Below are 15,294 nucleotides of genomic sequence, written 5' to 3'. Positions count from 1 at the left end.
GGACTCTAATTTTTTATTTTACTTTTTATTTTAATACAACAAGCTTGCATCTGTATGTCAGTGGATGGGATACATTTTAAAAATGTAATAACAGATGTGCTTAGATGAGAGTAGCGGAAACACAGACACATTTATTGACAGTTCTGTATATGAAAAACAGTGAACTCCGAAATTCAGACAGCGACAACCACAAACTCTCCGCTCCAGCAGCAGGAACCCGGAAAAATGTCAATATATGCCTGAGCACCCGTGAATGAGATGACAGTTCATGAACACCCATCTCCCATCACACAGCCCAGCCATGAAACTCTCAGTTTATATAGGGAGGAAACACACTAGGCACTGGTGCGCCCCATCGACAATCAGCTCACCTGGATACCACACACCTGAGAGTGATTAAGAGAGAGGGAGAGAAAGAGAAAAAAACAACACACAAAAACACACACACACTACATACACACAAACAATACAGCCGAGAAGGCCATCACAATGGGGGACACGGAAAAGAGCGCGAGCAGTGGAAAAACTGCAGACGCTAAACGACACTGGTAACAGCCGCAACGAACACTTATCAAAACATCCAGTGCTGGATCGCCAGTCAAAACACAAACAGATGAAATAGAAACTCCTACTCAAGAACTGGAGACATTTAATCTGGATTACATTTACATTTAGTCATTTAGCAGGCACTTTCATCCAAAGTGATTTACAAATGAGACACATAGCAAGCAATTTGTCATACAAAGTTTAACAACATCTGCAGTATAAGACTGCCAAGTTCTCACAGTGGCTGGAATAGTAAAGATGCTAGCACAGAAGAAAGAGACAGACAAGGATTTTTTTAATTATTTTTTTTGTACATTAATTGCAGGTTAAGTGCAGTGGTAAGTGCAATTAATGTGGGTTGGTTAAGTACTCATGGAACAGATATGTTTTCAGCTGGTTCTTGAATGTTGTGAAGGTAACAGCAGATCGTGTGGAGGTTGGAAGTTCGTTTCACCACAGAGGAGCAGAGAAAGTGAACGATCGTGAAATAGACTTTGAGCCTCTTTGTAATGGGACCACCAGGCGTCGCTCGCTCAAAGACTGCTGAGAGCAAGTTGGAGCATAGACCTGAAGAAGTGAATTGAAGTAAGAGGGTGCGGTTCCATTGGCTGTCCTGACAGCCAGTCAAAGCCTTGAATTTGATGCGGGCAGCTACAGGTAGCCAGTGGAGTGAAATCAAGAGTGGGGTGACATGAGCCCTTTTTTGCTGATTGAAGACCAGATGTGCTGCAGCATTCTGGATCATCTGCAGTGGCTTAATTGTGTTAGCTGAAAGGCCAGCCAACAGAGCACTGCAGTAGTCCAGTCCTGAAATAACCAGAGCTTGGACCAGGAGCTGTGTAGCATATTCAGACAGGAAAGGTCTGATTTTCCTGATGTTGTAAAGCGTGAATCTGCAAGACCAGGTTGTTGATGAGATGTGCGCAGTGAAATTAAGCTGGTCATCTACCACCACTCCCAGGTTCCGAGATGTTCTGGTTGGTGGCATACCAAAATGAATAGTGAGGTTGTGGTCAACAGGTTGTGGTCAACAGATGGGTTGGCTGGGATCACGAGGAGTTCTGTCTTGGCAAGGTTGAGCTGAAGGTGTCATTCCTTCATCCAGGCCGAAATGTCCGAGAGGCAGGCAAAGATATGAGCTGAGACAGTAGGGTCATCAGACTGGAACGACAGGTAGAGCTACGTATCATCTGCGTAGCAGTGGTAGGAAAAGCCATGTGCCTCAATGACCGGTCCGAGTGATGTTGTGTACATCGAGAAGAGGATTATACACATACCTGATGAAAGCTATTTCAAAAAGTGCTGAGGACACGTCTCACCCATCTCAACCCATCACTGTCAGCCAAGTATTTAATAATCATTCAGTGAATGCTTGTAAACAACTAAGAAATTCATCTTTTACCTCTTTTTTTCCACATATTTGTCCATGTGGTCATTGTTATTGAGGAACTAAACTCATCAACCCACGAGAGCCCAAACATTGTACATGTGCTGCAATAGTAGGTAGGTGACTGGTTGATGTTGTGATTAGCTGTTGCAAATGCTGTAAACTATCACGGGATTGGTTGCTGGTTGCATCCTATGCCCCCCCCCCAGTAGATCCACCCCTGTGTGGCCATCATTTCGATACTCAGTAATTAGGACTTTATATTCCTCTCTTCTTGAAAAGTGCCTCCCAAGGTAGTAGCTATATATGGAGGAAGACCATTATGTTTTAATGGACTTTTCTAGGAGAGATCCAATCATTGAGAAATTGTACAGCAGAGAATCACATCAAAAGAACAGACAGGGCCATTGTTCTGTGAGCCAGTGTCCCCAAATTTCTCTCGGGAGTCTGTGTGTAATGAGAGGTTCGTTGAGTTGCTTTTGTTAACAAAAAATGTGTTTCCTGAGATACAGTGTTTTCATGTATTTATTTGAAAAGTCGAAGAGTTCTTAAGATAAATATTGGAGTCAGAAAAACTGTTATAGGGAAAAAGTGGTCATATTTTTACAATGGCAAAAAATAAATAAGAAGTATGAATAAAATCATAATGATACATATTAATAATTTAATACATTTCAAATATAATGTAATATGGTATAATAAGAATAGCATATTCTTAAATATGATTTCAATAAATACACAAAAATACTTTGATATTAGTAGTAAGAATCATTGTATTTAAGAATCATAGTAGTACCATGGTATTTTTGTAGTGAGAATGTACTTTAGTTGTAATAAATTTGGTAGTACTGAACTATCATGATTTTTGCAACAACTACCATGATACATCTAAAAAAAGAACATGCTACTTCGATGGTATTTTTAGTACTGTGAGTGTATTTTTTTGTTAAATGTTACCAATAAGTACCATTAATTGGACTCAGAAGTACGTTGGAACACGGTACATGATTTTCAGTACCAGACTTATTACAAATTACAAAAATACCATGGTATAACTTGGACTTGTACTATGGTAGACCATGGTATTTTCAGTACGATAAGGGTGCTTGGGGTACCGTAAGGGTGTAAGTGTTACAAAAAGCACCAAAAGTACCATGGTACTATATTGGTTTATTCACACATGTATCATGGTATCAGTATCATGCATTCGTAGTATAGTAGTACCCTGGAGTACCATGAAAATACCATGGTACATGAATTTCAGTATCACACTTTGAAAAAAGTGCCCTCATAGTAAAAATAAATACCATAGAATTACTACCATGGTACATCTCCATATAACATTGTACTATCATGATACATATCCAAAAACAAAAAAACCATGGTACTAATATTATATTTTTGTAAGTGTAAAAAAAGTACCAAAAAGTACCATTGCACTACAATGGTTTATTTGGACATGTATCTTGGTAATACTATGGTATTTTTTGAAGTGCCCTGGAATTCAATGCAAATACCATGTTACATACATTTCAGTACCACACATACAATAAAATAACCCCATATTACAAAAATAATATAGTAGTACCATGGTTTCTTGGACATGTACCATGGTATTTCTGGGACTGTGAGGGTGCTTTTTTGTAAGTGACGTCAAAGTACCATGGTTTTACCATCTAAGACAATCAATTTACCATAGTACCATCACAGTACTTTTTGCAAGCATATTTTTATGGTACCATGTCCATAAAATGACAATATTGCGGCATTGCTAACATTGTTGGCTCCTTTTTAATAAATTGCTTGAATATTTCCTCATTTTGTAAGTTGCTTTGAATATAAGTGTCTGCTATATCAAAATTTAAATGTGCAAAAAACCATGGTAACCACTTTTTGTTAGTGATATGAATAGGTAGGTGAGTCACCAGCTCAACATCATTTTCTCAATGTTTATGTGGTTTAAACAGTTAGTGATGTCCTGATTGTTATCCCTCCTATCCCTCGTTAGTGTCCTTTCGAGCCTGTGGGTGTTTGGATGTATTTTAGATCTCAAGCATAATTCAGTGTCTGTTAGAATGTGAATAATGCCCTGGAAGGCTGACGGTTCAGATGATTCCCCTGCTCTCAGCTGCATGTAGATAATGCCCTCCATGCATGCAGCAGCACTCATGTGTGACACTGAATTAGACCATGCTATACTATGGAAATTCAGATGACACCGTCTGGATGCAACACACAAACACATGAAAGCAGTTTGATCACATCTGGCAAAGCTCACAAATTCTGACAATTTGACTCGGATGTGTCCAAAACGAAAGTGGGCAATGGGTGGCATTACGTTAAGTGCAGCATGTGCACGGTACATTTTGCTGACTTAACGTTTAATATGAAGCCCCAGCCCCCAGCGGTACAGTGATACGTTCATGTATTTAATTCCTCTGATGATTTACCGTGGTATGTGGCTTGTCTGCGATTAAATTTTTCAAAGAGAGGCTTTGAAGCACTTAAGTGCGGTGGGGATATGGGGTGGGGATGTGGGGGATGGACAGTGGAACCTGTACATTTCCTCTTGTTATTCCTCCTCTGGCTGATACTGGCATAGAAGGTTTGTCTCTCTGCCTCTGATGGTGTCCTTTCTGCACCAACAAGATCAGAGAGCCTGCGTGCAATTTTAATCAGTACAGGGAGCAGAGAAAAGATAGAGGGGCAGAGAGAGAGAGAGAGACAGAGAGAAAAGGGGGTGGGGGGGGTGAGATTGATCACCACAGAAAGAGAGAGTGCATGTATGTGAGACAGAAAGAGAGGCAGAGAGAGACGGGGAGGGAGGGGGATTGAAGAACGAGCAGAGCGTATTTGCCGTGTAGCGGGTCTCGGCATCAGACAGCATATGGCAGCCCTGCAGAGCTTATAGAGAGAACTCTGTCAATGAGAATGAGAGTAGAAAGCAAATGAGAGAAGAAAGGGAGAGAGGAAGAGTAGAAAGAGATGATGCCAAGCAAAACTGAAGGAGGAAGATATGTTTAAGGTGATTACCTGCTGCAACCGTGCAAGTATTGCACTACCGATGGCTTTCTGGAGAAGCAGTATGTCATCTGGATGTTGTGCTTTGTGAACGCTGAATGCAGCTGCCACTGTGACTGAGCGTTCCTGGATCAGGGATGCAGCAAACCTTGCCCCCGAGCACAAGACCCTTAGGAACGTCTGCTAGAGGAACGGTGCAACCAGAACAGGGGGCTGGGCTGCAAAAAGTGAGACCGAGCCACCAACAAGGCTTTCTTATGGGGATATCTGTCCATTATTGGAGCTCACCTTATTTCCACTGGATCAAGACTTGGCTTTACCTCGCTTTGATGGGCCGCTCCGTTTTGGCATGTTAGCCCAGCAAGGTGTGACTAAGCCCAGAAGGACCAGCAGTCCTTGGATTAGCGTGACCGGAATGCTGCATGATCAGGGGCCCCAGACCCTTAGGAACGTTTGCTAGAGGAACGGAACAACTGGAATAGGAGGCTGGGCTGCAAGAAGAGAGAACAAGCTGCGAAAGGGGCTTTTTTATGAGGTTATCTGTCCATTGTTCGAGCTCACCTGATTTCCACTGGATCAAGGCTTGGCTTTACCTCGCTTTGATGGTGTGCTCCATGGAAGGACCAGCAATCCTTGGATTACTGTGACCAGAACGCTTCCTTGCCAAGGGATATTTGGAGTAGTGGTCAAACGGACTACTGGTGGAAGGGATTCTTCATTTAAAAACTTGGAAGACAAGGAAGAGAGGAATGGGTGAATGTGCCATGAAGATCTTTCAAAGGACAAGTTGGCATCACTCAAGGCTTCTAATGTTGAAGAACTGGCATAGTGGTGGAGCATTGATCAAAGAGTTGGGTCATTGGGTTTGAGGGTCAAATAACTCTGTTGTAGCAAACTCATTAGCATTATTCTAATTTTACAAACGAATCTGAGGGTTTTCCAAATGGTCTTTCTGCCCAATTTAAGGACAAGTCTGTTTCAGCCTTGCTTCGTAAAGGAATGTGTTTTGTAGGATTAGAGCATGCAAGGTGCACTTTCCTATGACTTCCTAGTAGCATCTTGTAGATTTCAATATTTTGCTGCGAGCCAAAAGATCTTGCTGAACTTTTAAAATCTTCCAAAATACAAGAAAACTGTTTCTTTCTTTCTTTGCCATTGTCTTGAAGAGCAACGCCAAATTGTCCCAATTAACAGGACTTATTTACTTGACGCTATACTTAAAAGGACTACCTGCCAAGGCCTACCTCCATTCCCCATTCAGCCCTGGCTCTCATCCCCGCCACACTGAGGGCTTGTGGAGGTATCTCCATCATTAGTATAGTCTGTATATCTGGGCCCCTGCTTTTAGCGGAGGCCCGTTGCTCAAGCCTGAACACTGCCTTGCTGTTGTTGCTGCTGCCCACAGCTCTGCTGGCCAAAGATGATGTGGCAATGTCACATCTCGGCCTCCGAGTGCCGCTGCTACAGGCTGAACGGTTTTTCACTGCTCAAACGGCATGCTTTGTCGGCAGATGCAGCCGGGAGCCGTGTGCTGGAGCAGTCGGTGGGGGAGTGGCTGGAACACGTGGGCTTCCCTCAGTACGAGAGCAAACTGGTGCTCAATGGCTTCGATGACCTGCGCTTCATGGTGAGTGGCTTTTGTATGTCGTATAGGAGGTCATTGAATGGCACAGAAGGTTAGTCAGGGTTGGGGAGATTTTTGAGGCAATGTATAAGGGGCATGAATCTGATTAAGTTTATCAATAACTGTAATTCATGGATAAAAAAATTTGTAAGGAAGAAAAAATACTTTTCAAGCAATGTGCTTTATCATTGATGGAGATTTGGTCTATACATAGTATGTTATTTGATTTTGTTTTTTATTATTTTATATTTGCTATTCATTAAACAATAACAACAATCTGTCTGTCTATCTGTCCATCCATCCACCCAATCCATCATCTATCGTCTGTCTGTCTGTCTGTCTGTCTGTCTATCTATCTATCTACTGTATCTGTCTGTCTGTCTGTCTTTCTGTCTCTATCTATCTATCTATCTATCTATCTATCTATCTATCTATCTATCTCTCTGTCTGTCTATCTACCTATCTGTCTACTGTATCTGTCTACTGTATCTGTCTTTCTGTCCATCTACCAATCTGTCTACTGTGTCTATCTATCTATCTATCTATCTATCTATCTACTGGATCTGTCTATCTGTCTGTTTGAAGTAACAAACAAACTTTTAATTGAAGTGAGATAGTAAATCATGTGAATTTGCATATATGCATTCAGGGGAGTAACGTGATGGAGGATGCGGACCTTCAAGAAATTGGCATCACGGACCCAGGCCACAGAAAGAAAATCCTTCATGCAGCAAAAAGCCTTCCGAAGGTAACATTTTTTATCCCCTCCAGTAGTAATATAGAGTGGCTCCAAAGAAGTATTTGGATAGTCAAGCCTCACTTAAAATGTATGAATGTCTTTGCATTATATAACAAAATATCAAACCAAGTGGCATGTATTTTGTTTCAAGCAAAACATTTCACCAAAAAAAGCTTGTTAAGTTTGAAATGATATAACTATCAATCACTGCAGCACCAGCTGATTAATCGTCATCACAAAAATGTTTCAGAAAAGTGAAGTTAGCTCTGAGAAAAGCTCCAGCTGCATTTGAGTGCAAATGACACCTGGTTTTATATTTTATTATCTAATGCGATGACATTCAAACATGATTAAATTTGGCTTAAAATGTTTTTCACTTACCGCCTCAGATTTTTAACAGCCAGGCTACGCCACTCATCCTGCCGTTTCCTTTATTTAGCAGTGAACATTTCTTTGAGTGGTGACCAAACATCTCCCCGGGCTTTCCTCAAGTGAATTATATAAGCTATATAAAAATGTTTTGCAGTTGATTTTTGAAAAAGCATTAGCGTTGTACTTGTCCTTCAGGTGAAAGCTCTGGGATGTGATGGCAGCACATCTCTGGCCTCATGGTTGGAAACTCTGGGTCTTGGAGAGTATCTGCACAACTTCCTGTCCAGCGGCTACCGCACTCTGGAATGCGTGAAGAACCTGTGGGAGCTTGAAATTGTCAATGTAATGATGTTTCTTGGTTTAATTAACACTGGAAATATATATATATATATCAAAAATACTGATTTTGAAATTTGTGTTTTTTGTGTTCAAAACATAAATATAGTCTGTGTATGTTAATGTTTATATTGATAATTGTGTAAGTACAGGCCTCCGTGATTATGTTGTACTTCATGTAAAGAGTTATATCTGCTGTGATCTGATACAATAATCATATCTTCTCTATGCAGGTGTTAAAAATTGGCCTTCCTGGTCACAGAAAAAGGATCATAGCCTCAATAACAGAGAGACCGTATGAGGAAGCACCTTCAAAATCCAACCGATTTTCCCAGCTTAAGGTGATGGCATGATGTATATAGCAGAACATTAAAACAGCATAAGGCAGCACAATATTCATTCGCCCAATCAATGTAATCAATGCAAATTTCAATATTAAATACGAATTGCAGAGAAAACGTTCTAATGTTCCATAAACAAAGTTTGTGTTTATTAGATTCAGGACCTGTTGTCTCAGAACACGTCACCACTCAGTTATATGGATCCATACACCAGTCGCTCAATGGACATGTTGCTACCACTGGGGGAATCGGGCAGAAAGAGCAGAGCGCTGGACCAGGACGGCAGTATCTCCCTCCGCTCTTTCGGTGAAAGATCACGCTCACATGTGAGTAACTGTGATTAATAAGGAATAAACTGTGACAAAATTCCATAACAATCCATAATGTTTAGGTCATTCGATAAGTGCTGCGAAACATGGCCGAGCAATTCCACATTTCATAAATAAAAATAAAATATAAAGGCCTGCAATTATTATGAAACCTTTGATCAAGATGTATTTGATCATTTATGTTAAGACAATTTTTAAATATAAATATCATAAAGCTTTTAATGTTAACAGATCAACCACCAAAATAACAGAAAAACAATGAAAATATTGTTTACTCATTCTTTATAAATAATAAAATATTAATAATACATTTGTCCAATTCCCTAAGAGTTTATATTTGTTTCAACAATTCAATGTCTGTGGTGTCACACAATATATCATCTCTTTAAAAATAATCAGAAAGAGCTTTTGAACTATTTTCTGTTTGATGACGTTTCACAAATTAACAGGAACCTTCAAAGCCCTTAGTGGGTCTGATAGCTGTCATGATTTGTCTGAAATCTGTCTAAAAAATCATTAAAAGATATTAAAAATGAATAATTTTACAATTTAATATAATACAGCTTTTAGTGTTAACAGATCAACCACACCTTTGGAGTAACTTGACAATTTGATCGCACAGATTTTAATTTCACAGGATGTTTTGGGCCAAAATAACCCTGAAAATATTTTAATGTAAAATATTAAAGTTTAGTTATTATCTACACTACCGGTCAAAAGTTTTGAAACACTTGACTGAAATGTTTCTCATGATCTTAAAAATCTATTGATCTGAAGGCGTATGCTTAAATGTTTGAAATGAGTGTTGTAGACAAAAATATAATTGAGCCACCATATTAATTTATTTCATTATAAAAAATAAAGAAAAATGTATTATAAAGAAATTAATTAATTAAATTAATTATAATAAAGAATGAGTAAGTGTTTCAAGACTTTTTACTGGCAGTGTGTGTATAATATATTGTGTGTATATATATATATATATATAGTGTTGGGGATTAATGAAATACATGTAACGGGATTACGTATTTAAAATACAAAATATAAGTAACTGTATTCCACTACAGTTACAATTTAAATAATTGGTAATCAGAATACAGTTACATTCAAAAAGTATTTTGATTACTGAAGAGATTACTTTGCATTTTATTGTCATTTGTTTCATTTAATATTTAGTCCTTTCAGATGGAAAACATTTATACATATAAATGATGCGATACAAAGTGCATTTGAACAGCGGTGAAACACTTTCTTATGATGTGTTACATTCATACGAGCAGACAGAGAAGTAAGTTTGAAGTAAGTTTGGAGCAGAAGAAATAGAAATATACCTTGTGTAAATTGTCAGCTTTACGCTAAGATAAAATGCTATTTCTAACCATTTTACATGCACATGTTATCAGGCACGATCATATTTTTTTATCAAGAAAATTCACGTTGGATCATAATTTCTTTTTTTCTAGTAAGACCTTCTAGTAAAATCATATTCTTGATAATAATTTTTGTATTGTTTTCCTGTAAAAATATCTAAAATCCTTAAAACAAGATCAGATTTGATTTTAGAAACAACACTGCATAAGATATTTATGTTTTTCAGAGAATGTATTTTTAACATGTGTATTTTGTCTTACTGTACTGACAGAGTTTTTATAGTCAAAACAAGTGAAAAAATCTAACAGTGCTGAAGAAGTAATCCAAAGTATTTAGATTACGTTACTGACCTTGAGTAATCTAATGGAATATGTTACAAATTACATTTTACAGCATGTATTCTGTAATCTGTAGTGGAATACATTTCAAAAGTAACTCTCCCAACCCTGTATATATATATATACACAATGCTCTCTGGGTGTGCGTGCATGGGCAGCTCTCTCCTCTTACTGGCGTCTGGCTCGCTCTTAATACCATCTCCACTCTCATTGCAATAAAAACAGTTGTTCGAGACAATCAATGACAGGTGGTGATCCTCATCGTTCTCATCTCCCGATCTCACTCTCCATTCACAAGCCAGCACTTGACCACGCCCCCATCACCACAATATATATATATATATATATATATACAGTATATACACACACACATATGTATGGGTTATTAACCAGTAAGAATGTCCGAGGTGATACAAATTATAAAAATGTAAAGATTCTAGTTTAAAAGACGTGTCAAGTTCTGAAACATGTACTCTTTGAGTTTATATTGTATTTACAAACATTTGAAAAACATTTCTAGCATTTTATACAATAAAATATATTTAATGACTTTAAAAATGTCATGTGGTGTAACCATGAAGTAAAAGCTATTAAAATAGTTTCTGTTGCACCTTGAACACATGAGAGTGTACGCAGCTTAATCATTTATTTCAAAAATGTTTTTAAACATATGTTTCAAGGTGAAAAATATTTTTTACAAAAATCATGAATTTTTAAGTCAAGGATATCAAGAAGTTTTCTCATGGTTACACCAAATAACCTGAACCAAATGTACCTTTTCATAAAAATGTCAATATAATTATATAATTGGCGCCTGGGTAGTGACGCCGACTACCACTCCTGGAGTTGCGAGTTTAAATCCAGGGTGTGCTGAGTGACTCCAGTCAGGCTTCCTAAGCAACCAATTGGCCTGGTTGCTAGGGAGGGTAGAGTCACATGGGGTAACCTCCTCGTGGTCGCTATAATGTGGTTCTCACTCTCGATGGGGCGCGTGGTGAGTTGTGCGTGGATGCCGTGGAGAATAGCGTGGGCCTCCACACACGCTACGTCTCCGCGGTAACGCACTCAACGGGCCACGTGATAAGATGCGCGGATTGACGGTCTCAGACGCGGAGGCAACTGAGATTTGTCCTCCGCCACCCGGATTGAGGTGAGTCACAACACCACCACGATATATATAATTAAAAATGACAAAATAATGATTTGTTTTTAAAACTTTTGATTTGTTGTCACAACAAAATTTCTACCTGCATGTTGGTTTCACAACATGACTTTAATTTGGTGGACAAAAGTTTTCAAATATTAATCATATTTTAAATTTAAATTGTTTTGCTGCTTTTTTTTTCAATGAGACTTTGATTTTTTACACCACATGACATTTTTTACTTTAAGCCAGAAAAAAATATCAAAATGACTTTGAACTCAGTAGTTGAAAACATGTTCATCATAGAAAAGGTGTATATTTAAGTAATTGTTAATTACATTTGTAATGTATTTTTGAATAATTGATTAGACATGGATAAAAATATTAGTGTCGCATATTTGATCCATATAATAAATTCCTTTACATTTTGTCTTACGATTCAGTGTCTGTGGTGTTAGCAATAGATCATGTTTCTTCGAAAATAATCAGAAAGATGCTTTGTACTAGTTTCTATTTAAGGAGGTTAAACTAATCAGCAGGTCCCTTCAAGCACTTGGTGGGTCTGCTATCTGACATATTTATATTTATTTATATTAACCATATAAATACATTTATATTGACTTATTCATGTTACAGTAGAACTCAGATAAGCTTTCTTTTGATTGGTTTACCAAAATTGGTGCTTAAAACATGATGCATTTTTCACTCAATACACAATTTGTGAGTCACAGATTTCACTTGTTGTTGTGTTTTATTTAGGATCGTCATGCAGATCGACATTCTCGTCAAATTGTTCGTCCATCGAGTCAATCTGCCATGTACACCACTGTCTCCACCTGGCACCATCACCCTGAGAAGCTCATCACAGAGTCCTGTGTTTATGAGGCCAGAGTAAGTCTTTCACGTGAGGATTAGTTGTTGTATTTGTGCCACTTTTATTGATAGGAATTGTTGAGAAATTACAGGAAATGATGGGGGGATGAAATCGGGAAAAAGATGCGAGTCAGGTTAGAAATGATGGTGCCCACATGAGCACCATGGCTCAATGTATCAGAGCATGCGCACTAACTAATAGGCCACGGCATGTATAGTTTTTGAATGGATTTTGGTTCAAGTCATAAATATTAAAAACTACAGTGAGACAGATCCAAAAATGAGCACCTCATTAAATATTAAAGAGCTCTTTTGATCCATCGTTGTTATTTTTAAAATGTGAATCCTGGAATCAAACCAAGAGGATGTTACTTATGATGCACGATCAGTTCAGCCACAGCTATCTATTTTGATGGAATCAATCTGATATAATTTGTTTTTTATCAAGTTTATGTGACTTGTGTCTGTGTTAATCTCACAGACCTAACTCATTTGAAATGGCTTTGGATAGAACTGTATGCTTGATGAATAAATGTTAAAATAAATGTGTTATTAATATCAATGTGCAAGTTTGATTTCTATTTTTGTAACCAATGTAGTTGCTCTCGTTTTTCTCCAGTATTTGGGCTCTGTGATCATTAGAGACTTACGAGGAATTGAGTCTACACAGGAGGCGTGCGCTAGAATAAGGGTATGTATTAGTACATTTACTTAACTAAAACTGATTCCATGTCAAATCATTGTTAATGGAATTGTTCACATAGACATTAAACTTCTATCATCATTTTATTGTCATGCATTTCTGAAAATAGAAAACAGCAGTCTGGACATTCTGCTAGATAACTCTTTTTGTGCTGCACGCTTATAAGTGACTTGAAATCATTTCTGGGTGAACTATCACTATAATTAAATCAGTTTATGGGTGATTCTTCAATTTCTGGCACTTTCATGCCCCAGGGGTTGATTTTAAACAGCACCTATTATGGTTTTTAAACGTGCCTAATTTTGTTTTAAAGGTCTCATACATACATCCAAGGTCAAAAAACACTTTAATTTGCTCATAATTTAAATGGCAGCATTACCTTTTTTTCCCAGTGTCAAAAACTACTCGTTCAAAGATCCGTTCTAAAGGATTCATTCTAAACTCCTCCTTTCAGAGAGCATACTCTGCTCTGATTGGTCAGATGTCCCAGTCTGTTGTGATTGGTCTACCACTTAGTGTAGTGTTTGAGGGCAGGTCAAAGCTGTTCGCGAGCAGCCAGTGAAGACCAGAGGCGGGTTTTTTGTTACCAAATTACGTAGGTTAGTACAGGAAGTAAGTCTGGAATTACTAACGACTCGTTTCAGGTGTTCAGAATCGGTTCTTTCTTATGGGAGTAACTCCATTTGTCATGCACTTTGATTTTTGAAACTTTCTTACATTCACAAACAGTTATATAACACACTACATGAAAGGTAATATTTGAAAAACCATAATAGGTGCTCTTTAACAAATAAAAACAAAAACAAAAAAAAAAAACAGATTTCAACTTTTTTCTTTTTGTCATGTGAATGCCACATTAAAACTGAATTTTAAACATTTTATCGGGCCTTTTTGGTACTTTTTCAATTGCCTTTTATGTATAGACTTTACTGTTTTAGCCTTGTCCCAGACTTTCAATATTAAACTATGAAAATACAAATTATTTCATCCTTAAAACTATGATAATCCAAACAAAGAGTGAAATAAACAAAGCCATTTAAATATTTATTGTGAAAATGATTTCTATTAATAAAAAAAAAAATAAAAAAATCATGACTGTCCCACAGACTGTACCGTCATTTCCATTTTTCAAAAGTTAGTGTGTATTGTTAACCAAGAATATTTTAATTGGGCATCATTTTCAATCAAGATGTAAAGTGTGAAAATATTATTTAATTGTGTGCATTTAGGATACATAAATATTAGCAATGAAATTAGCCTTAGCAAGTCAAAGGAGAAGTGCATTTTATTTCAAAAACATTAAAAATGTCATTTCCATCAGCGTCATTTCCAGTTAAATTATCAGGGTTCCCACGCGTCCTGGAAAACCTGGAATTTTGCAATGCAGTTTTCCAGTCATGGAAAATAATTAGTTATCCTGGAAAATATTTTAGTGTAATGAAACAGTTTGACTGTGTTGCTAATAAAGTTTTTGTTACATGTACAAAAACATAGTAAAGATCGGGACACTGGATAGGTGTACACATTTGTATCGTTTTGGCACAACATCAACGGTTGACTTGCGTGTACGAAGCCCTGTCACGTACATTTCCTACTCATTTGCTGTCATCTCTGCATTTCCCCAATGAAATAGTTTAAGTGTTTATTTAATGCAAAATAGGATTTTCGTTTAAAAATTGCTGTCATGTTAACTACGAAAACATTTGAGTTGTAATCTTTAGACAATGATGATGCAGTCGGTCTGCTGATGTTTTTGCGGAATGTTACGGAATTTGACATATTTGGTACAACATTTTTTTTTAAATTGTGATATGTCCTAGTGCGATTATTAAACAGCAAAAGGCTGCGATTTAATTAAATGTATATATAATCTGCATGTGCTTCGTACTTCAAAATTAATTTGTGATGTCAGCTGCTCATTCACTGGCAACACAAAGTCATGAGCATCGCTTGCTGTGTGTGTAGTAGATGACAGAAAGCAGATCGCTCTGAAGCACACAGCACATACAGCTTTTTGGGGTTTAATAATCAAACTGGGCACATAGCTTACTGCAAACACACAAACGGCAAAATAAAAGCTTGATTTAAACGGACGTGTGAAATGGGGGAAAGATAACAATAAATAACTACTGTATAGTAATATAGTCATTTTTAGACACATTCTGATGTC

The 15,294-nt window shown here is 37.6% G+C and overlaps 1 protein-coding gene across 1 annotated transcript in view; it reads left to right on the top strand.

Moving 5' to 3' along the window:
• LOC127445649 (ankyrin repeat and SAM domain-containing protein 1A-like) overlaps positions 1 to 15,294 on the top strand; it is a 48,578-nt gene that overhangs the window by 19,977 nt on the left and 13,307 nt on the right. Inside the window, exons 3-9 of the mRNA XM_051705863.1 lie at positions 6,466 to 6,581; positions 7,228 to 7,326; positions 7,885 to 8,031; positions 8,259 to 8,366; positions 8,522 to 8,692; positions 12,308 to 12,439; positions 13,041 to 13,112. Of these exons, the coding sequence (XP_051561823.1) occupies positions 6,466 to 6,581; positions 7,228 to 7,326; positions 7,885 to 8,031; positions 8,259 to 8,366; positions 8,522 to 8,692; positions 12,308 to 12,439; positions 13,041 to 13,112 (845 nt within the window). The remainder of the gene's footprint in view (positions 1 to 6,465; positions 6,582 to 7,227; positions 7,327 to 7,884; positions 8,032 to 8,258; positions 8,367 to 8,521; positions 8,693 to 12,307; positions 12,440 to 13,040; positions 13,113 to 15,294) is intronic.

Source organism: Myxocyprinus asiaticus, chromosome 9 (assembly GCF_019703515.2).
Source record: "Myxocyprinus asiaticus isolate MX2 ecotype Aquarium Trade chromosome 9, UBuf_Myxa_2, whole genome shotgun sequence".
Classification (NCBI taxonomy): Eukaryota; Metazoa; Chordata; class Actinopteri; order Cypriniformes; family Catostomidae; genus Myxocyprinus; species Myxocyprinus asiaticus.
Note: the sequence above shows the minus strand (reverse complement) of the source record. Positions and strands in the feature narration are given on the sequence as shown.